The following is a 22,550-nucleotide window of genomic DNA, read 5'->3' on the forward strand; positions in this document are numbered from 1 at the left end:
ACTTCGAAGTGGTGAACCTCGCGGGCGGCGTCGTCTACACGGCCTCCGTGGCCTACCGCGGCGCGAACGACTTCGACTGGGGCGCCGAGTCGCCCGCGAGCGCGCCGTTCAAAGTCGTGCCTCCCGTCGCGCCGCAAGCGCCGCGGCTCGAACCGGTCTCGACGGTGACCCCGGAGACGGACGACCAACCCGGGGGCGACGCATGGGACGCCGCCTTCGAGTATATGATGCGCGAGTCCCACGACCGCGTCGTCCGCCAGCGGCAGCAGGCCGCCGCCGCGCACGCCGCGATTCGGGACGGGACCCCCAACTTCTCCATCCCGGCGCCGCCCAACGAGTCGCCCCTTTCGCGGATGATGCGCGAGTCCCTCGAACGCAACGTCCGCAAGGAACAACAGGCCGCCGCCGCGGCCGACGTGGGATAGGACGGATATGCCGGGCGTCCGACCGGGGTACGGGAGGGGGCTGGTGATGACGTAAGAGGTCGTCGTGTTGCAACGTTCCATCGTTGTGATGAGTCAGTGAGGGAGCCCCGGCTAGCCCTCAGGGGTTTAGCGATTCTGCCGCATCAGTGAGACCCGGCGCCGCCGAAGTCTTTGAGCGCCTCTACACGGCGCGTCGCGCCGCGGCCCTTTTCTGCGTATCCCGACGCCGAGCGCCGCTGATCCGGTTCCCGCCGCGCTGATGGACGCCGCCGTAATCAAGAAGCGACTCGAGTACGAGAAGGTGAAAGCGCGAATCAAGGAGCTCGAGGCTCTGAAGAACTGCGGGATCTGCGGCGCCGACAAGGCCAAGGCGTGCCAAGGTTGCGGCACGACGGCCTACTGTTCGACGGCCTGTCAACGCATCGACTGGCGCGACCGGGGCCACCGGAAGGCCTGCAAGAAGATCCAGGCCGAGCGGGCGGCAGAGGCGGCGCGGGCGGAGGCGGCGCGCGCGGAGGCGGCGCGCGCGGAGGCGGCGCTGGCAACGCCGACACCCCCGCCGGCGCCCCCGCCGGAGGTCTTCTACGGCCCCGCGCCGCGTTCGCACGCCGACGAGGTCCGCGCGCGCATCGCGGCGGAGCACGAGGCGGCGCGGGCGCGGCGCGAGGCGAACCCGGCGCCGAAGCCGCTATCGGCGCGATTCGGGTCGCGGTGCCCGATTTGTTTCGAGGACTGGGACGTGAACGCTGATTTCCATGGAGATTGGTCCTTATACGCCTGCTGCTGTCGAAAGATCTGCGATTCCTGTTCGGAGAAGACTGGGGAGGAGCCGTGTCCTTTTTGTCGGGCGCCGCATCCGAGTATTCCGGACTTTCTCACTCTGCTTCGCCGCCATGTGGAGAACGAGGTGCCGGAAGCGATTGCGTTTTTGGGGAACTTGTACCTCGAAGGCAAATACGGCCTCGTGCAATCTGCGAAGAAGGCAGCGAAGCTCTACAAACGCGCCGTGGAGCTCGGGGACGTGGATGCGACGAACCATCTTGGTTGGATGTATAAACACGGAAACGGCGTCAAACTCGACAAGAAGAAGGCGGAGCGGCTGTTTCGCATGGCCGCGGACCGGGGACACGCGCCGGCGCAGTTCAATCTGTGGGAGTTGCTTGAGAGCGACGACGAGGAAGAAGAAGGATTACCCTATCTCGAGCGCGCCGCCGCTCTCGAATTCACTCAGGCGGAGTCTGCTCTTGGAGTCGAACATCGATTTCTTGGACCCGTTGTGCAGCATGACCTCGGAAAAGCGAAGCACTGGCTCGCGCGCGCGGCCGCCAAGGGTGACGAGGTTGCGATCCGACTTCTCGAAAATATAGACGACCAAGAACAATTCGACGAACGGGAGCAAGCCGCCGAGCGGGCCGCCGCCGAGCTCCTCCGCGAGCTCGACGGCGCTTAGTTGTCGGGCTTGCCATTGACCGACGTTTTTATGTAGTAATCTGCGAGGCCGCGCGTCTGCTCGAGGCTAAGACTACGCATCAGGGGTTTAGAGGCGCGCGTTGAGGCGCTTGGCCACCGTGCGCATGCGGTTGTAGACCTTGCCCGGCGGCGCGCCGATGATGAGGTCGCAGATCGCGTCCCGGGCGACCTTGATGTTCGCGGCGGAGCCGAGGATGTGGATGTGCGTGTTCGCGACGACGATGCGCGTGCGCGTCGCGTTCTCGATGGCGAAGCGCGTCTTGCCGTCGGCGCCGGCGACGCGGCCGACCGCGCGGCTCAGGTGGTCGCCGTGGAGGATCTTGACGTCCTTCACCTCGAAGGAGTCGACGAAGAGATCCTCGAGCCGCAGCAGGGCCAGCGCGTCCGCGACCTCGAAACCCATGGCGAACGCGGAGACGAAGTCCGCCCCCTTCTGCGCGGCGCCGCCGTCCGTCGTCGTCTCGCACGACTTGATCTCGACGCAGCGCGACCGCGGGTTGAATCTGACCTGGAGCTTCAGCTGCTCCACGAGCGGCGTCACGATCAAGGGCCAGCTCTTGCGCAGCGGCGTGTAGCGGTGCGACGGGATCCGCACCTTGCGGTACTCGGGCTCGTCGTCGGCGGCCTGCTCCGCGGCCGTCAGCGCGTCGAACATCGGCACGCTCTCGTCCGCCGCCGTCTTCTCCTCCTTGACGGCGTCGCCCGCCTTGATGAGCTTGCGCTTGGGCATGGCTATCTGCGCGCGTGTGTGTGCAGCGATTGACGGCCCGAACAAGCGCGTCGAGACGTCTATCGCTCAGCCGACGAGCTTCACGATGTGTGCAATGTGCATCACGTTGCACTACGACCGGCCTCCGTGTGCGTCGCTCGCTCCCAGTGGCTTAGTATGCGCGTCCCTGTCCGCGGTACTGGCGGCGCGCGTCTTGGAAGAAGCGCGCCTGAGCCGCGACGCGGTCGAGCCGCGACGCGCGACTCGACGCGCGCCTCCGCGGATTTCGCGGCGCGGCGCCCGGCGCGGCGTCGTAGGTCGCGCGCCGCTCCGAGTCGCCGAGGACCTTCTTCGCCTCGTTGACCTTCTTGAAGGCCTCCGCCGCGCCCTTCTCGCTGCACTTGTCCGGGTGCACGAGGATGGCCAGGTCGCGGTAGGCGACCTTCACGTCCCGGTCCGTCGCCTCGACCTCGATGCCGAGCACGTCGTAGTGGCTCCCGCTCTGGAGCACGCGGGCGATCATCTGCTTCGTCAGGCGTTTCACCGCGCCCGACTCCGGCGCGGGCGCGGGCGCGGGCGGCGCCGCGGGCGCGGGCGCGGGCGACGCCTTCTTCGCCTTCGCCGCTGGCGCCGGGCGCACGGGCGCCGGCGCGGGCGCGGGCGCCACCTTCGCCGCCTTCGCCGCTGGCGCGGGCGCGGGCGCGGGCGACGCCTTCGCCGCTGGCGCCGGCGCGGGCGCGGGCGACATCTTTGCCGCCTTCGCCGCCGGCGCGGGCGCGGGCGACGCCGCCTTCGCCGCGGGCGCGGGCGCGGGCGCCGCCTTTGCCGCCTTCGCCGCTGGCGCGGGCGCGGGCGCGGGCGACGCCGCCTTCGCCGCCGGTGCGGGCGCGGGCGACGCCTTCGCCGCCTTCGCCGCCTTCGCCGCCGGCGCGGGCGCGGGCGACGCCTTCGCCGCCTTCGCCACCGGCGCGGGCACGGGCGCGGGCGACGCCGCCTTCGCCGCCGGTGCGGGCGCGGGCGACGCCTTCGCCGCCGGCGCGGGCGCCTCCGCCTTCGCCGCTGGCGCCGGCACCGGCTCCGCCGCCGGCGCCAGGCGCACGGGCGCCGCGCGGATCGCCGCGACCATGTCCGCCTTCTCGATGCAGCCGACGAGGCTCGCGCCGCGCGCCAGCGCCTCGGCCTTGAGCTCCTTGACGGAGCGCGCCTCGAGGCCGTCTCCAGCCGGCGCGTCCGCGGCGACTTCGCTTCCGTAGGTCTCCATCTCCAGCGCCGACACGGTGGGGCCGACGCCGTCGTAGCGGATGCTCAGAGACGCGGCGAGCGCTTTCACGTCGGCGGCCAGCGTGCCGACCTTGTCGACATCGATATCCGTGAGCAGACGGTCGACGCGCGCGCGCATGCTGACCGCCATCTTCGTGGAGGAGGCTCGCGTCGTCGTGGCTCGTCGCGGACGCGCCGCGGCGGACGGCTCCGCGAGCGTCTCGCTCCGCGGCCGCTCGGTCTCGGCCGTCTTGTCCTTCGAATCGGCGGCGGGCTTCCGCGGCTTGGACGCGCGGAGCGGCGGCGGCGGCGGCGGCTTCGATGCGCGCCGGGGCGGCTTGGACGCGCGAGGCGCGAGCGGCGGCGGCGGCGGCGGCGGCGGCTTCGAGGCGCGCCGGGGCGGCGGCGGCGGCGGCGGCGGCGGCTTCGAGGCGAGCGGCGGCGGCGGCGGCGGCGGCGGCTTCGAGGCGAGCGGCGGCGGCGGCGGCGGCGGCGCCTTCCAGACGGGCGCAGTCTTGGCGTCGACGGCGGGCGCGGCGCCCTCGACGACGTCCAGCGTCGGCGCGGGCGCGACGTCGACGACGGGCTCCGGGGCCTTGCTCGATGTCTGGACGAGCTTCAACTTCCTCGCTAAGATCGCGCCCAAGCCGCCGCGGGGCGCGACCGCCGCCGACGCCACCCGCATCGGGGCGACGGGCTCCGCGACCGCCGCGGACTCGACCCGGACCGGAGCCGGCGCGGCCCGCTCGACCCGCGGCGGCGCCACGGACGTCGAGAAGGCCACCGACGACGTCGCCACGGGCACGGGTTCCACCGGCCGCTCGTACCGCGCGGCGATGGACTCGTCGATGGACGTCGCGCGCTCCTGTAGCTCCCGCATCGCGCGCGCCGCGTAGTCACTGCGCCGCTGGTCCAGGTCCGAGAGGGTCGCCGCCGGCGGGACCGCGTAGGCGACGGACGCGGACGACACGGGCAGGTGCGGCATGGAGCCGAAGTTCCGCGCGGCGCCCTCGCGAGCGCTTTCGACAATCGCCTTCCGCCGCCGCTCGCCGTCGGGCACGAAGCTGTCGACGTAGGCCGCGGCCTCGAGGCGGGCCTTGGCCGCGGCGTCGACGGGGAGCTCGTCGGCGCGGCGCCGGCGCCCCAGGCGCAAGGGTGCGGTCACGAAGCTGAAGAGGCGCGTGAGGCGTGCGCGTCGTAGCCCGCGGTGCTGACCTGCACGACGTAGCCCGCGGTGCTCGAAGGCGCCGCGTCCTGGAGCCAGGCCGTGTGGATGAGCTGCTCGTCGCAGCCCGAGCGCGTCGGCCGCGGAGGTGATGGTCGGCGGTTTGCTGGGCATGCGCGGGTTGTAGGCCGTCGCGCAGGTTGCAAGGGCGATGAGAAACTGTGTCGCCATCGTTTTCTAATTCTGGCGCGCGCGTTCAAGGCGACGACGACGCTTTGTCCGCATTGGTTGGCGTCCTGCAACCGCCGCGGAAATTCGAACGCTTCAGCAGATGGCGTTGACGTCACCTTCGACTCGAGGGGTCCGAGGTGCCCCCTCAGCGCGCGCAAGCACGATGGGCTGCCCGCGCCAGCACCCACGAAGCAAACCACACCAAAGATAAAATGGCAGCCGACGCATCCTCGAGCGCGGCGCTCGCCGCCGCCGCGCCGAAAGCGGACGACGCGTCGACGTCGACGAGCGCGACGAAGCGCAAGGCCTACAACGTGCTCAACCTCGTGCTCCACGCGGGCCGCGACCTGCTCGTCATGGACACGAAGCTCATGGGCAAGGGCTCGAGCGACCCGCAGGTCAAGCTGGCCGTCGGCAGCGAGAAGTTCATGTCGACGTGCAAGAAGCAGAACCTGAACCCCGCGTGGGACGAGACGTTCCAGTTCGCGCTCATGGACGGGCCGGACGGCGAGACGCTCGAGGTCGAGGTCGAGGACTGGGACCTGCTGTCGAGCAACGACTTCATGGGCCGGTGCTACGTGCCGCTCCGGGACCTCGGCGCCGACCCGACGCGCGCGTGGTACGCGCTCGGCTCCGCGAAGCCCGGCGCGCCCGTCGACAAGCCGCGCGGCGAGGTCGAGCTCGAGCTGAGCCTCGGCTACAACCCGGACTTCGACTACTTTCCAGAAGAAGACCGGCACCCGGGCATGGAGCCGAACCTGCTGCGCATCGGCGTCACGCGCGGCCGCCGCCTGCTGCCCATGGACGTGCAGGCGTCGAAGCTGCTCAAGGGCGCGACGACGTCGGACCCGCGCGCGACGATCTCCGTCGCGTGCAAGACGTTCAAGACAATCTGCGTGAAGAAGTCGCTGGACCCGAGCTGGCACGGCCGCTTCGAGGCGCACGTCGAGGGCGCGGGCCACGCGCTGTCCGTCGTCGTCGAGGACGTCGACGAGCTCAGCGCGGACGACTTCATGGGCGCGGTCGAGATCCCGCGGGCGTCGGGGTCGATTCGACGCGGGAAACACGAGAGGCGACGCGCGCTCCGAGAAAGATGATCGCTCGCCCAAAACTCGGGTGCTTCGACGCGGGAGACACGAGAGGCAACGCGCGTTCCGAGAGAGATGATCGCTCATCCGAAACGCAGGCTCGAGCCCATGCGGGACAAGAAGCGGCACCGCGCCTGGTACGCGCTGACGAACAAGAGCGGCGCCAAGGACAAGGACCGGGGCGAGGTCGAGGTCGTCCTGCGCTGGGCCTTCGAGGAGGCGCTCGAGCGCTTCGTCGAGGAGGGCTTCGACGAGCACGGCGACGAGTGCCTCGCGGAGCCCAACGAGCTCTGCGTGGGCCTCGTCCCAGGGCCGGGCCGACAGAAGGGTGATTCGCGTCTGCCCGGAAGAGAGGATCCGAGAGATGATCGCTCGAGTGGAACGTATGATTCGTGGGGGATCCTACGTTTAGAGACGCGTTCAGGAACACATGACTTCCCACCCCTCAGGTCCAGGGCCGCGACCTGCTGCCCATGGACAGCACGCTCCTCGGCAAGGCGACGACGGCGGACCCCTTCGTCAAGGTGCGCCTCGCGGGCACGGCGGACCGGTTCCAGGTCTGCCGCCACGTGCCCAAGACGCTCCGGCCCTGGTGGAACGCGGAGTTCCGCGTGCCCCTGCCCCTGGCGGCGGCCATGGCCGACGGCGCGAGCCTCGAGCTCGTCGTCGAGGACTACGACATGCTGTCGAAGAACGACTTCATGGGCAAGGCGCTCATCCCGCTCGCGGGCCTCGAGGACAAGAAGACGCGGCGCGCGTGGTACGCGCTCGGCGACGAGCAGGGCCGACAAAGGGTGATTCGACGTCGCTTCGACTCGAGTGTTCCGCGCAAACCAGCCCGAGAGATACGATACGAGAACGCTCCGAGATAGCCTTCGCGTTCTGTTTTTTCGCGCGGCTCGTCCGGGGGTTCTACCGCCGCGAGCGTATCACGGCGCGGGGGGTCCGGGAGCGGTCGCGTGAAGCGGCTCGCGCGAACTCCTCCGCTCGCGGCGGCGGAGCCCCCGGGCGGCCGCGCGAAAAAAACATCGTTCTCGCCCTCAGGCGACAAGGACGGCGTCGTCGCCGGCGACGACGACGGCGGCGGCACGACGCCGTCGAAGCTCGAGCGCACGAAGAGCGCGGGCAAGGGCGGCCTCATGTCGCGGCTCGTCGGCGTCTCGGCGTCCGCCGCCGTCGACCGCGGCGAGGTCGACGTCGTCCTCCGCTACGTGCGCAACAGCGCGCTCGACCACTTCGACGCGGAGAACGCGCACACGAACCCGGGCAAGCAGCCCAACGAGCTCCGCGTCGCGCTGACGATGGCGCGGGGCCTCGTCGGCGTCGACTCGCACCTCTTCGCCGTGCCGACGTCGGACCCGTTCGTGTCGCTCGCGTGCGGCTCCCTCAAGCGGAAGAGCCGCGTGAAGAAGTCGACGCTCGACCCGACGTGGAACCAGTACTTCTCCTTCAAGGTGCCGGGCGAGGACGAGCCCCCCTTCGACGAGCCGGGCGCGCCGTCGACGATCCCGGACCGCCTCGACCTCGTCGTCGAGGACTGGGACCGCTTCTCGTCGCCGGACTTCATGGGCCAGGTGGCCATCGACCTCGCGCCCCTGCGGGACCGCCGATTCCGCCGCGGCTGGTACCCGCTCCGGGGCAAGGACGAAAACGGCGCGCCCGCGAAGCCCGCGCACGACGCGGCCGCCGACGACGGCGCGGCCGCGCGGCCCGACTCCAAGGACCTCAAGAAGCGCTGCCCGCGGGGCCAGGTCGAGGTCGCGCTCCAGTGGGTCTACACGCCGGCCTGCGACTTCTGCGGCGACGCGCCCGACGACGGGGACCGCGTCGGCCGCGCGCTCCGGGCCGCGGCGCCCGGCGCCGCGGCGCGGAAGCCGAACCTGCTCAGGGTCGCCATCCTCAGCGGCCAGGGCCTGCGGCCCATGGACCGGACGGGCCTCTTCGGCGGCGGCGGGTCCGCGGACCCCGTCGCGAAGCTCGCGTGCGCGGGCCAGACGGCGTCGACGGCGACGCGGGCCGCGACGCTCGCGCCCGAGTGGCACGAGACGTTCGAGCTGCCCGTGGAGCCGGACCCGGGGAACCAGCAGCTCGCGCTCGTCCTCGTCGTCGAGGACGTCGACAAGCTCTCGCAGAACGACTTCATGGGCCAGTGCGCCCTCAAGCTCCGCCAGCTCGCGGACGGCGGCCGGCGCCGCGGCTGGCTCAAGCTCCTGGACCGCGACTTCGAGGCGGAGAACGACGGCGAGGCGCCGCGGGGCGAGGTCGAGGTCGTCGCCAAGTGGGAGTACGACGCGTCGCTGGACCACTTCCCCGACTTCGACCGGTGGCCGGACCGGCGGCCGAACGCGCTCCGCGTCGCCGTCATCCAGGGCCGCGAGCTCACGCAGCCCAGGGGCGTCACGGGCAAGGGCGACCGCCTCCACAAGGACGCCCACGTGAGCGTGCGCGTCGCCGACCAGGTCGCCTTCACGCGGGCCGCGCAGGACTTCCCCCGCCCGGACCAGCCCTGGTGGAACGACGAGCTCAAGCTGCCCGTCGAGCGCCCGAACAAGGGCATGGAGGTCGAGGTCACGGTCTGGAGCGGCCGCAAGGCCGTCGCGACGCACGTCTCCAAGATCTGGAAGCACAGCGACAAGGCGCGGCGCCGCGAGTGGCTCGACCTCGAGCACAAGGGCAAGCCCGCGGGCGCGCTCGACGTCGTCGTGCGCTGGGAGTTCGACGCGATCTGCGACTTCGGGCTCCACGCGACGGACGCGGGCGCCGAGGACACGCAGGAGCCCAACGAGATCGGTGCGCGCCGGCGTCTCGGCGAATTTTTAGGACGAGGGAACCTTTCGTCGCCGTAGGCTTCGGCGCGGTCCAGGTCCGCGAGCGGCGGTCGAACATCTCGTCGGCGCCGCTCTTCCGCAAGGAGGACGGCGCGAGCTGGCGCGTGACGCTCAAGGCCGGCCCGCGGCTCACGGCGACGACGCACGCGCGGAAGCCCGCCGAGGGCGCCGCCTTCTTCTTCGGCGACACGAGCGTCTTCCCGCTGCCGCGCGACGGCGTCAAGAAGCTCGACGTCGTCGTCGAGCGCGTCCCCGCGCCGAGCGGCGCGCTCAAGAAGCCCGGGCGGCCCCAGGCCATCGCCTCCGGCACCGTCGAGCTCGACCTGGGCCACTACAAGCCCCGCGAGCGCAAGTTCGTGGCCCTCGAGCCGCCGCGGCGGTCGCGCGCGCTCTCGCGCGTCTCCGTGCGCCGGTCGACGTTCCGCGGCGGCGCGGGCGGCGACGCGGACCTCGAGGTCGAGGTCGCCGCCTGGATCGGCTTCAACCCCGGGCGCACGGCGGCGCAGGGCCGCCTCGAGCGCGAGCTCGACGCGGCCCGGGACCGCGCGGTCGTCTTCGAGTGGTACTCGACGACCACGGGCCTCGGCGCCGTCGTGCTCCTCGAGGTGCCGCGGTCCCCGCTCCGCGCCCCGACGCTCTACGAGGGCGAGCGCGTCCGCGCCGAGGAGGCCCGGGCCGCCGCCGTCGGCGCCGCCGCGGGGCGCCGGCGCCGCGCGGCCGCGCCCGCGGGCCTCTTCCCCGTCGGCGCGACGCTCCGCAAGAGCCCCGTCATGCGCTTCGGCGGCACGAACGCCGTCGTCTCCTGCGACCTCCTCGGCCGCGCCGTCGCGCGCGTCGAGGCGGTGCTGTCGCCGAAGACGGTGCGCGTCGACCTCTTCTCGGACCCCGGCCGCTGGGCCGACGTCGACGCCGCGCCGCGAGCGCCGCCGCCCGCGCCGGCTCCGGCGCCGGCGCCGCGCATGGGCCGCGAGGCCGCGGCGCTCGCGGCGCTCTCGGACGCGGAGCTGCGGACCGCGGCGACGCGGCCGCGCGTCATCGAGTGCGCGCTCCTCGAGCTCCTCGCGACGCCCGCGCCGGACGGCGCGGCGGCCTGGACGCTGAGCGGCGCCAACGCGATCCTCGGCGTGAGCCAGCGGGCGTTGCTCGAGCACCACGCGCAGCACGGCGACAAGTGGCCGTCCTTGGGAACGCTGGCGCGCTGCCACGGCGGCGCGCAGAGCCGGTTCAGCGACATCTCCGGCGGCTCGTCCTTCGCGTCCTTCGCGCGCGACCTCGACGGCGTCGCCGTCGACGGCAAGTGGAGCGACGCCGTGATTCGGCCCGACGTTAGCGACCGCCGTTTATGCTTGGCGCGCGCGGGCGCCGACGCGCCCCCTTCTGCAGGTTCTCGCCGCGGGCGACGCCGTCTCCTTCAAGCTCCCGGACCGCTCCGTCCAGGTCGGCACCATCTCCCGCGTCCACAAGGACGGCAACGGCGCCGGCGGCAAGAAGCGGCGCCGGCCCCTGCCCGTGCGCGGCGGCGAGTGGCACGAGCGCTACGTCGTCCGCCGCGACGACGGCACCGTCGAGATCCTCGCCCGCGCCCGCGTCCCGCGACCGTACTTTGAAGAGTCGTCGTGCTTCGTATAGGTCTGCGCGCGCCTCGACCGCCTCCGGCCGGACACGCAGCGCCTCCGGCGCCGCGCGCTGCTCGAGGAGCTCGCGCGCGTCGCGCGGCTCGGCAAGCACCCGCAGCTCGTGACGCCGTCGCTCGTCTTCCTCAACGGCGCGCGCCGGCGTCCCGCGAGAGATTTCAGCCGGGTGAAAATTCGTCATCGTCGTGCTCCGCAGGCACGCGCGCGCCCTTCTTCTTCCTCCCGGCGGCCCAGCGCCAGTCGCTGGCCCACTTCGCGCGCGGGGGCCGCGGCGCGCTCTACCTGGGCCGCGACGCGGACGGCAACGTCGACGAGGCCGCCGCGGAGGCCGTCAAGCCCGCGGCCGCGCGGCTCCTCGAGGTCCTGCGGCAGGTCGCGGCGGGGCTCGCGCACTGCCACGCGCGCGACCTCGTCCACGGGTCGCTCTCCCACGACAGCGTCGTCGTCGCGGAGCCGGGCTTCAACGTCCAGCTCACGAGCTTCGAGCTGGCCGCGGACCTCGCGAGGCCGCTGCCGACGATGGAGCCCGTCGCGCGAATCCGGGGCTACGTCCACGCCTACCGGTCGCCGGAGGTCAAGTCCGTCTGCGCGCGGCTCGCGTCGGCGCGGAGCGCCGACGACCTCGCCGCCGCGCGCGCGCGCGCGACGGCGACGGCGGCCGAGTCCGACGTCTGGGCGCTCGGCGCGCTCGCGCTCAACCTCTTCGAGCCGCGGCGCCTGCGCTACGCCGCGGCGCCGCCGCCCCCGAGGAAGAAGAAGCCCGACGGCGACGACGACGGCCACGAGGAGGAGGACGACGACCCGGCCGCGGGCGCGACGACGCCCGACGAGGTCCGCGCCGCGCGCCTCGCGGACGTCTCCGGCGAGAACGCGGCCGAGGCCTTCCGCGCCTACTGCGCCAAGGGCGACAAGGGCGCGAGCATGGGGCCCGAGGCGGCGCGCGACTGGCTGCGGTCCGCCGCGGAGAAGGCGCTCGCGCGCGCGGACCGCGGCGCGGCGACGACGCACCGCGGCGCGCACTTCCTCGTCGGCGTCTGCGGCAAGGACGCGACGGGTCCAGTAGCAGCGCCTCGCGTCCCGTCGGAACTTTTGAATGATGGCGCCCCCGCCGCAGGTCGCCACGTGCTGCGCCACCTCGACGGCCCGCGGCTCCTCAAGCTCGCGGGGGACCCGTTCCGCCTCGCGGCGGCCCTCGACCCGCAGATCTTCGGCGACGACGCGAGCTTCGTGTCCGCGCAGTCGGGCGGGAGCGTCGACGCGGCGTCGCCGGCCGTCGCGGCGGCCGCGCTCGCCGCGCGCGCCGTCGACGACGCGTTCGAGCGCTACCCGCTGCCCGCGGAGGTGCGGACCCTCGTCGAGCGCTGCCTCCACGTCGAGGTCTCCCAGCGGCCCCGCGACGCGGCGGGCCCGCTCGCGGTCCTCGACCTCGCGACGCGGCGCCACCGGGGCCACGCCGCGCGCGACGACGACGGCGGCGGCGAGATCCGGGCGACGGAGCCCGGCGCGCACAAGGACCGGGACCTCGTCTGCATCGAGCTCGGCCTCGCGCTCGTCCGCCACGACCTCGCGGAGGTCGCGGCGCCCTTCTTCGACGAGGCCACGGCCGCGATCCTCGACGACTCGTTCGACGTGCGCCACGGCGCGCGCGCGACGCGCGGCGACCGCAACGACGCCCACACGGCGGAGCTCAAGGGCGTCAAGATGGACCGCCGCGCCGCCGTCTTCCTCGCCGCCGCCGCGGGCGCGGCGGCCGTCGGCGACGGCGCGCGCGGCATCGCCTACCTCACGCGCGCCGTCAAGCTCCGCCGCGACCGCTACCTCGGCGACGGCCACCCCATGGTCGCGTCGGCCCTCTGCGCGCTCGCCGCGGCCCAGCACCGCCACGCGCCGGGCTCGCCGCAGTCGCAGGTCGCGCACGAGTGGGCCATCGAGGCGCTCCGGAAGACGCGCGGCGCGGAGCACCACCCCATGGACGTCGCGCTCCTCGCGCGCATGGGCATGGACGCCATGAAGTCCGACGAGATGCTCAAGGGCTTCCAGATCATGGACCAGACGCGGCGCGTCCTCGCGGCCATGGCGCCGGGCGGCGCCGAGCGACGGCGGGGTCTCGTTTATTTCGACGTCGCGTCTCGTAGGCGCCGGGCGACGCGAACCACGTCAAGGCCGCGCTCGCCGAGGACGAGCGCAAGGCGCTCATCGACCAGTACGAGGACCGCGACGCGCCGGAGCAGCACACGCGCGGCGTCGCGCGAGCCCGCGTCGGAAGCGCGCGGTCTTTGGCCGAACGTCCCATCGACGCAGGTCCTCGCGCTGCCCCGCGGCGCGGCCTCGGCCGTCGCGCGGCACAAGGCCATGCGCAAGTACGGGCGCCGCGACCGCGAGCTCCCCGGCGGCGGCCGCCGCGGCGACGACGACGACTCCTTCTCGGGCTCCGAGGCCTTCACGTCGAGCGGCGGCGAGGAGGGCGACGACGCGAACGACCTCGGCGGCGAGCACCGGAGCCAGGCGCGCCGCAACGGCCCGGAGCTCTACCGCGCGCTCGACGAGACCGTCGCCGGCACGCTCGGCTTCGACCTCATGTGCCTCGACTACATCCTGCCGACGCCGAACCTCGACCTCGCCGCGAGCATCGACGTGCCCGAGCCCGTCCCGGAGAAGAAGGCGCGCGACGGCTCCGAGTCCGGCTCGGACATCGAGGACGTGCCCGAGGACAAGCCGCTCTACCTGCTCCCGGAGAACCAGCACCACCCGCCCGAGTTCCTGACCGGCGCGGCGCCGCAGCGGTTCCCGGTGCACATCGCGGGGACGTAACGCGTGTGTTTGTCGGTCTCTGGGTGACTGCCTTACGACGGCGCGCGCGTGTTTGGAGGGGCGGCCGTCGGGGAGCGCCGGTTCGGGAGGCGCGGGTCAGCCCACGACGGCCTGCTTCGCCTTGTTTTCGCGGTCCTCGGGCGTCTCGATGAAGACGCCGTGCTCGCGTGAGGTGAGCCGCTTGCCGCTTCGGCCTGCGCGGCGACGCGCCGCAGCGCGACCAAGCGCGATGGATCGTCTCAGCGACGACACGGTCATCACCATCCTGAAGTTCTTGAGGCCGCGCGAACTCGAAAGCGTCGCCTCGGCGAGCCGCGCGCTCTCGGAGCGCGACGCCGTCTGGCACGAGCTCGCGCGCGAGCTGGTGGGGACGCGCGGCGGCGGCGGCCGCCCCTCGGGCCGGAGCAGCGCGCGGCTGCGGCTCACGGGCAAGCAGACCTACGCCAAGGTCCACGCGCTGCGACTCTCCAACTCCGAGGAGGCGCGGAACAAATTCGACGGCGCGAAGAAGGTCTCGCTGGCCGCGCTCCGCTCCGTGCTCAAGGACTGGAGCCCGCTCGACCTGAACGCCCGCGGCTCCTCGGGATGCAGCTTCCTGCACAGCATCATCTCGGACGCGCGTCTGACGAAGGGCCAGACGTTGCAGTGCGCGCGCGAGTTGGTCGATCGCTGGGGCGCGGACGTCAACGTCTCCAACGACCTCGACCTCTCGCCGCTCCACTCGGCGGCGGCGCTCGGAGACCTCAGGACCGTCGAGTTCCTCGTGGAGCGCGGCGCGAGCCTCGGCCAGCGCGGCGCGCACCCGAACGGCTTCGTCGGCGCGCCGGTGCGGCCCGGGCAGCGCGCGCGCACGGCGAAGGAGTGGGCCGAGACGTTCGGCAACGCCGACGTCGTCGACTTCATCGCGGCGCGCGAGCCGGCGGCGGCGGTCGCCGGCGAGCCCGCCGCGACCGCCGCCGGCGAGCCGTCGCCGTCGCCGCGAAAGAAGCGCCGCAAGCGCCGCGAGCTGTTCTGCTACCCGACGTGCCGACACGGCCGCGAGAACGCGGGCAACATGATCCACTGCGAGGGCGGATGCGAGCGCTGGTTCCACCTCGAGTGCGTCAACATGTCCGACGAGGCGTTCAAGACGATGGTCCGCGACGAGGACGCGAAGTTCGCGTGCCCCGAGTGCGAGACCGGCGTCGCCTTCCGCTACGAGCCCGTCGCGCCGCCCGCCGAAGTGCCGCTTCCCGAAGCGCCGCCCGCCGAAGTGCCGCTTCCCGAAGCGCCGCTCGCCGAGGCCGCGCCGCCCGCCGAAGCGCCGCTTCCCGAAGCGCCGCCGCTCCTCGCGGCCTTCGTCGCTCCCGGGCCGAGCTCGCTGGAGCTCGAGGCGGACGCGCTCGGCGGCTGGCTCGACGCGGAGGCGGGATGGCTCCTCGACGCCGCGCCTCCCCCGGCCGCCGAGACGACGCCGCCTCCGTCGGTCGCGGGGACGACGACCCCTCCCGTCGCCATCGCCCAGACCCCGACGACCCTCGCATAAAAGCTCAGTTGATACTCATGTTCTGGTGGACGGGGTTCGCGGTCGACGGCGCGGCCGCGCGGCGGTTCACGATGCTCTGGAGCGCGCGGCTCCATTGGGCGCGCGTCTCGTTGCTGTCGGTGGCCACGACGAGTTCCTGCACGGCCGTCGCGTCGCGGCAGGAGATCGTGAGGCCGAAGGCGGGCACGCCCGGCGACGCGACGGTGATCGGCGCGACCTGGACGTCGCCGGAGGAGAGCGACACGTAGCCGCGGGGCGGCGCGGCCGACGACGACGACCAGCTCAGCTCGCCGGAGGCCGAGAGCGTGAAGTAGCGGCTGTTCCAGCGCTTGAGGTACGCGGACTGCTTCATGAGCCAGCCGCAGAGCGTGACGTTGGCCGGCCGCGCGGACCCGCCGGCGACGACCGTCGCGCCCGCGGGGCCGGCGCCGCCGCCGACGTCCGGGGGCAGGTTCGAGCCGCCCTGGGGCAGCGCGATCTCGATGAAGTCCTCGCGCCGCAGGCCGAACTGGCGGAACGAGAACTTGCTCGTGACCCGCTTGATCGTGCTGTACGTCGCGACGACGAAGAGCGCGAAGACCGCCGCGACGGTGATCGCCGCCTCCGGCGGGTAGCGCCAGGCCGCGAGGCACGTCGCCTGGACGACCTTGCAGAGCAGCCCGGCCCAGAAGAGCCGGAGCGCGAGCTTCCGCTGCACGAAGATCCGCGAGACCGCGAGCGCCATGGACCCCGCGGGGCCGCGGATCGCCTGCGGCGGGGGTCGCGCGACGTCGGCGCGCGGGCGCGGGGCGTCCCGGGACGCCGCGGCGCGCGAGCGCGGGCCCGTGGAGCATCGTGTAGATGGCCACGAGCAGCGTCAGCAGATTTAGCGAGATCGTGACGGACGAGAGAATCCAGGCGAGGGTCGAGAAGTGGTTCGTCGCCGATTCTTTGCTCACGGTCTCGGGCTCGATGTAGAGAGACTCCAGCGAGGTCTCGGCGAAGAAGGCCGCGAGCGAGGCGATGACGCCGAGGTTGTCGGTGAACAAAGTCAGCTCCTTGAAGCGGATCTCCGTGGCCCGCTGGTTGACCATGGTCTGCGTGGAGCGCACATTCGCCTGAATCATGGCTGCGATTCACCGACGGCGCGGCGCGCCGCGGGTCGGTCGTCGAGGGCGCCCCGGCGCAGTGGAGGAGAACGGCAGCCCGAGTTAGTTCTCACCTTCTGCACCCATTTTAGTTGCACTTCAACATCGAAGCAGCCCATCGAGCCCTCTCGGCCATGGCCTCGATGATGGACGCCGCGACCGCGGTCAAGAAGGGCGCGCCCTTCTGCCACGTCTACGATTTTGACGCGACGAGCGCGTGCCTGCTGTGGTCCACAATCGCGAAGGCGCCGTGCTACACGTTGCAGATGCGCGTGGTGACCGAAGGCGGCGGCTTCCCGCAGTGGAAGACGCTCTCGGCCTCCGTCAAGGGCCAGCGCGTGCGCAAGAACAAGCTCGACGCGGACACGGCCTACGAATTTCGCGTCGCGGCCATGGTCGAGAACGCGACCACGAAATCGACGTTCACGCTGGGCACGCAGCAGGACAAGGACGCGCTCAAGGCCGGCGCGTACTCCGCGCCCGCGCTGCTGCAGAAGCGGTCGGCGCCCGCGCTCGCCGCGCCGGTCGTCTTCGACGCCGACGGGGACAGCGCGACGGTCACGTGGTCCGGCGGCTCGCCGCCCTTCGCGCTCCAGTACGCGCTCGCGGACGACGAGGCCGCGCTCGGCGTCAACGGCGGCGGGCCCTGGAAGCTCGCGGCGGCGCGCATCAACGGCCACGTCGCGCGGAAGAAGAACCTCCAGAGCGGCAAGAAGTACGCGTGGCGCGTCAAGGAGAGCGACGCGCCGAACTGCGCGTGGTCGCGCGCGTGCGACGAATCGCCGATCCCCGTGCCCCACGCGTTCATGCCGCGGGTCTTCGGCGAGTTCCTCGCCGACAAGGGCGGCGCGAAGCGCCCGACGGGCATCGCCCTCGCGGGCAAGGTCGTCGCCGTCTACGCGGGCGCCTCGTGGGACGACGGCAGCAACGAGTTCGAGCCGCGCCTCGCCAAGGACTACGCCGCGCTCAAGGCCGCCGGCAAGCCCTTCGAGGTCGTGTGGCTCAGCGAGGAGAACGACGAGTTCGAGCACGCGCGGCACCAGGCGTCGATCCCCTGGTTCTCCGTGCCCTACAAACGCGCCGAGCGGGAGACGGCCCTGGAGCACTTCCACATCTCGAGCCTCCCGCGCCTCGTCATCATCTCCCCCGCCGGCAAGGTCCTCGTCGACAACGCCGCCGCCGACGTCGCGACGAACTTCGACGCCTGGGTCGCTTAATCGCTTAGCATGGAACCGGATCAACATGCATTCAGCCGCGGCGCCGCGGCCTCAGTCGGCCGCGGCGGCCCACGCGCTCCGCTCGACCTCAACCACGAAGGCTCAACGCAAAAGTAAGGCGCGTAGCTACCCGCTGGGAATTGACGAACAATCGGTCGGCAGGTCGAGTCTCGCCAGGGCAAAAAAAAGACGCGTCTTCCAGCGGTGCCAGCGAGAACCACCTCATACCCTTGACTTTTTACGCTCTTGATGGGTCCGGCATCCTCCTTTTACTCCGGTCCTGGGTTTTGTGCGAGTGGCGCGGTGCCCGCGGACGTCTGAGTTGCAGATCAGTTTCCGAGCACTTGAGGTTCTTGTTGAGGCGAGCCCTAGTTTTGCTCGACGCATGGGAAGCTTTGCCACACTGTCACGCTTTTGCACACGCGCAATACAACAGCTGACACACGCCGCGGGCGGCGAGCGCCTCCTCGATGACGCCGACGGACCAGCGCATCCGTTCCGACAGTTCGTGGAGCGAGGCGTACAGCTACGCCTCCGATCTGACAGACCCCATGGCGCCAGCGAGGCGGTCCGCATCGTCCACGGGCTGGCCCAACGACGACGTGGAGAACCTGCGAAGCCGCGGCTTCGCGTCGGTCGCCGCCGATCTCTCGCACGCCGCGGCCCTGCGCGCCGCGGGCGGATTCTTCGAGCAGATCGCTCCGATCAAGGCTCTCGCCGTGGCGCCGCGCTACCTCGCCGCCACTCGCGGTTACGTCGGTGCGTTCACGGAGAACTACAGCAGCCTCGGCGGCGTCGCGGGCCGGCCCAACGACGACGTGGAGAAATTTCGGCTAGGCGTGTGGTTGCCGTTCGACGGGACCCCCGCGCCCGACCTCGGGAACGCCTGGCCGTCGTCGGCGCCGGGCTTCGACGGCGCGGCCTTCCGCGACGACGGGACCCCCGCGCCCGACCTCGGGAACGCCTGGCCGTCGTCGGCGCCGGGCTTCGACGGCGCGGCCTTCCGCGACGCGCTCGAGCGCTACGGCGCGGATCTGGCCCGCGAGGCGGTCCGCATCGTCCGCGAGTGCGCGTCGCGGCTCGGCTTCGACGCGCCGACGAGGGGCTGCGCGGCGACCTTGACGCTCAACTACTACGTCTGCGACGGCAGCGCGCCCGCGGGCGAGCCGCTCGTCGCGGAGCACACGGACGTCGGCGTGCTCACGCTCGTCGCGTCCGACGGCGGCGGCTGCGCGGCGCTCGAGCTCCTGGGGGACGGCGAGTGGAGCCGCGCGCCGTTTCGCGGAGGCGCGGTCTTGGTGCACGCCGCGGACTGCTTGCCGGAGCTCGTCCCCGGCGCGCGGACCGCGAGGCACCGCGTCGTCGCGACGGGCGAGCCCGGGACGCGCCTCTCCGCGGCGCTCTTCGTCGATTTCCCCGACGACCACGTCGTCGGCCCCGGCATGACCTACAAAACCTGGCGTCTATCGCGCGTGCGGCGGGCCATGGCGACGGCCAAGGCCGGCGCGCGGGGCAAGGCTTCCGCCCCTAGGCCGCGGGCCAAGGCCGCCGCGAGGCCGAGGCCGAACTCCTCGACGTCGCCGCGCGTGGAGAGCTCGTTTTTTTGCGCCGACGAGGCGCGCGTCGCCCTGCGCCTCGCGGCCCTCGCCGCCGAGCGGACCTCCGCGCCGCCGCTCCGCGCGCTCACCGCCGAGCAGGTCGAGCGCTTCAAGGTCGACGGGTTCCTCGTCGTGCCGAACGTTTTGGACGCGTCGGGCCTCGCGGCGGCGCGCCGCGGGCTCGAGGCCTCGCTCGCGAGGTACGGCGTCGACGCGAGCGACCCCGCGACGTTCCACGGCCTCCGGCGGCTCTCGTCGACGAACGGCGCGGGCGGCGTCCTGGACCTGTTCTACGAGCGCTGGAAGCTCGAGCTGAGTTTGGAGACCGTGAAATTCGCCGACGCGTACCGCGACTTGCTCGCCGCGACCTACGCCACGGGCGACCCGCTCTGGTCGCACCCCTACGGCGACGACTGGGACCCGTCGGAGCTCTGGGCGCACGTGGACCGCATCGGCTGCCGGATTCCCGAGGCCGGCGAGGCCGGCGAGACCGGCGCCGACGGGAAACAGAAGGCCGGGAAGAAGAAGCGGATCCAGCGGTCGCTGACGCCGCACCTGGACTGCTGCCCGGACGCGCTGCACGCCGGCGGCGGCAAGGCCTTCCCCCGGTGGCGGCCGATCCAGTGCCTGCTCGCGCTCGACGCCGCGGAGCGCGCGGACGAGGGCGGCTTCGAGTGCGCGCCGGGCTTCCACGCCGCCTTCGCGGACTACTACGCGGACCGGCGCGCGCGCGCGTCCAAGGGCCTGCCCTGCGTCGGCGACTACGTGGCGCTCTCGCCGGGCGACGACGCCGCCGCCATGCGCCGCGTCGCGCACGTGCCCGTGCCCGCGGGCGCCGCGCTCTTCTGGGACCAGCGCGTCCCCCACGGGAACGCGCGCAGCAACCGCAAGGCCGAGCCCCGCGCCGTCGTCTACGGCGGCTTCCTGCCCCGGGGCGTGCCCATCAACGACGCCTACGCCGCGGAGCAGCGGCGGAGGCTCCGCGTCGGCGCGCCGCAGCCCGACTTCTGGATCCACGGGCCGTCGTCGGAGCGCGGCGACCTCGTCCCGCCGGACCACGACGAGAACGTGCGCGGCCTCGGCCCGCACGCGCGGGACCTCCTGGGGCTCTAAATTTACCGCGGTGACTCCTGCCAGGACTTGGCCCAGTGGTGGACCGCGTAGGAAAAGGGCGCGTCGGGGGCCGCGGGCGCCGCGTTCGACTTGGCGTAGAAGATCTCGTAGGGCAGGCACACGGCGCGGGGCATGGGCCCGTGCAGCTCGCAGAAGGTGCGCGTGATCAGGCCCGGGCCCGTGTGCTCGATGGTCCAGTCCGCGTCGGCCTGGGACAGGGTCTTCGCGAGCGGCCCGGCGTCGTCGAGGAAGCCGCTCGCGGCGATCGCGGCCAGGAGGTCCGTCGGCGGCGGCTTCGGGCGCTGGACGCGCGCCGCGGCGACGCGCTCCACGAGGGCCGCGAGGAGCGCGTGCCCGGGCGCCGCGCCGATGAGGCCGTTGTTGATCTCGACGGCGCCGACGTTCGAGAAGCCGACGAAAAAGTCCGCGGCCTCGCGGAGCGCGTCGAGGGGCCGGAGCGGCTCAAAGTCCATGTCCGCGTAGACGCCGCCGAAGCGCAGCAGGATCTCGTAGCGCGCGATGTCCGACGCCTCGCCCCAGTTGGTCGCGGCCGAGAACGCCGCGGCGTTCTCGAGGCCGAGCGCGGCGACGTCCGCGTCGCGCCACAGCTTGTACTCCCAGTCCGGATGGAGCGCGCGCCACGCGGCCGCGTGCGCGTCCGGCGGCGGCTTGGGCCCGAGCCAGATCTGGTGGAGTTTGCGCGGGACGTTCGCCGACCCGCTCGCGCCGCGGCGCCAGTTTTCGTACTTCGCGCGAAGCGCGGCGTGGTCCTCGGCGTCCTTCGACGACCAGAGGCCTCGGCGATGCAGCGGCGGGTCGGTCCACGTCGGCAATTCGTCGAGCAGCGCGGCCATGGGCGAGACGCAGTGCTGAGAGCGTCGCAGCGCTGCCGCAGCGCTTGGAGCGCGTCGCCGAGGCGCGAGTGCGTCCGCGCGGCGGGCCGCGTCGATGGGTGTGCCGCACGACGCCTTCGCGCGAGCCGCGCGGCACGTCGCGCGGCGCCTGGAGGTCGTCGGCGCGCGCGCACGGCGTCGCTTCGCCAGGCGAGGCGCGGTGCCGCCAAGGCCTGGAGCTCGACTTCAGCGTGCAGGCACGGTGCCGCGAGGCCTCGGCGGCGCGCAACGCGGGCGCGACGGGTCGCGGCGCGTCGCGAGCGGGCCGTGCGCGGCGTCGTCGCGGGGCGTGGGCGGCGCGACGGACGAGTGGCGTCGGGGAGGGGCGGCGGCGCGCGCGCGAAGGCGGGAGAAAAGGCCGTATTCGCGGACGCGCGCGGCGACGGGCGCGCGCGCGCGCGCGGGTTTGTGCGTCGGTCGAGCAGAGGGAGTCCCGGCGGGGGCGGGGGGAGGCGCGGCGGACGGCGAGCGGCGTTTTACGGCGCGAGGAAGCGGGCGTATTCGGGCGTCAAAGTGTCCAGTGTAGGGTACTTGGGGGTACTTGGCAATGGTAGCCGAGAAACCCGCACGATTTGGACTCGGGCGTTTTCAGAGAAGTGGTGGGAGTCGATGGAGTCGTAGTAGTAGTCGTCCGAGTAGTCGATGACTATGAAGATAAAACCCGCACGAAAGCGGCTTGGTGTTACAGTTAAAGGTCTTCTGGAGTAGAGTGTTGCGTCGGGAGACGCAGAAGAGAAACCCGCACAAAAAGGCATGGATTTTGATTTTGGGTTGGGTTGGTTCGCTCCAATTGGAGCTGTATTGGTTTTGTGTGTTTGGTTTGATTGGGGGGGAGCGCGAAAGAGATGGATCGACGTGCAGCTCGACTCTCGGAAGAGGGCGCACAGAAGCTCGCTGTCTGCTTTCACATTAACAAATCGCCGGAACAAGAGGCTGAATCTCAGCAGATCGTAGGACAAAGCCTACTCTCATGCTTACAATACCCCGTTCCATATTTAAGTCGTCTACAAAGGATTTATCCCTCCCAACATTCGAAATTGCGATGGAGTATGATGCTCGGCCGAAGCCTATCGTGATGCGTGTAACATCGGGAGAGGTGAATATCGTCGCTTTCCAGCATGGATTCTGACTTAGAGGCGTTCAGTCATAATCCTACAGATGGTAGCTTCGCGGCACTAGCTGTTCAGCTAACCGCAATGACCAAATATCTGAACCAACGGTTCCTCTCGTACTAAGTTAGATTACTGTCGCGACAACCGTTCATCAGTAGGGTAAAACTAACCTGTCTCACGACGGTCTAAACCCAGCTCACGTTCCCTGTTAGTGGGTGAACAATCCTACACTTGGTGACTTCTGCGACACAATGATAGGAAGAGCCGACATCGAAGAATCAAAAAGCAACGTCGCTATGAACGCTTGGCTGCCACAAGCCAGTTATCCCTGTGGTAACTTTTCT

At 71.7% G+C, this 22,550-nt stretch overlaps 4 protein-coding genes across 4 annotated transcripts; 3 read left to right on the plus strand and 1 right to left on the minus strand.

Moving 5' to 3' along the window:
* Positions 1 to 608: 608 nt before the first annotated feature.
* AURANDRAFT_37702 (hypothetical protein) lies at positions 609 to 1,956 on the plus strand (the record flags this gene model as incomplete). Its single annotated transcript, XM_009039349.1, has 1 exon — positions 609 to 1,956. One exon carries the CDS (start codon positions 685 to 687, stop codon positions 1,873 to 1,875), a length of 1,191 nt encoding a protein of 396 aa, XP_009037597.1.
* A 6-nt stretch (positions 1,957 to 1,962) lies between these two features.
* On the minus strand, positions 1,963 to 2,550 carry AURANDRAFT_27316 (hypothetical protein; the record flags this gene model as incomplete). The annotated part of the gene is made up of 1 exon (XM_009039486.1): positions 1,963 to 2,550. The coding sequence occupies one exon, from the start codon at positions 2,548 to 2,550 to the stop codon at positions 1,963 to 1,965; it is 588 nt and encodes a 195-aa protein (XP_009037734.1).
* A 3,066-nt stretch (positions 2,551 to 5,616) lies between these two features.
* AURANDRAFT_71770 (hypothetical protein) lies at positions 5,617 to 17,490 on the plus strand (the record flags this gene model as incomplete). Its single annotated transcript, XM_009039350.1, has 15 exons — positions 5,617 to 6,305; positions 6,447 to 6,651; positions 6,798 to 7,152; positions 7,393 to 9,138; positions 9,195 to 10,501; positions 10,560 to 10,763; positions 10,806 to 10,953; positions 11,007 to 11,864; positions 11,925 to 12,919; positions 12,946 to 13,053; positions 13,112 to 13,617; positions 13,901 to 14,843; positions 15,155 to 15,390; positions 15,649 to 15,736; positions 16,366 to 17,490. The coding sequence occupies 15 exons, from the start codon at positions 5,617 to 5,619 to the stop codon at positions 17,488 to 17,490; spliced, it is 9,513 nt and encodes a 3,170-aa protein (XP_009037598.1).
* Positions 17,491 to 17,873: 383 nt separating this feature from the next.
* On the plus strand, positions 17,874 to 20,201 carry AURANDRAFT_71771 (expressed protein; the record flags this gene model as incomplete). Its single annotated transcript, XM_009039351.1, has 1 exon — positions 17,874 to 20,201. One exon carries the CDS (start codon positions 17,961 to 17,963, stop codon positions 20,199 to 20,201), a length of 2,241 nt encoding a protein of 746 aa, XP_009037599.1.
* Between the last annotated feature and the right edge of the window lie 2,349 nt (positions 20,202 to 22,550).

Source organism: Aureococcus anophagefferens (assembly GCF_000186865.1).
Source record: "Aureococcus anophagefferens unplaced genomic scaffold AURANscaffold_11, whole genome shotgun sequence".
In the NCBI taxonomy this organism is placed as follows: Eukaryota; class Pelagophyceae; order Pelagomonadales; family Pelagomonadaceae; genus Aureococcus; species Aureococcus anophagefferens.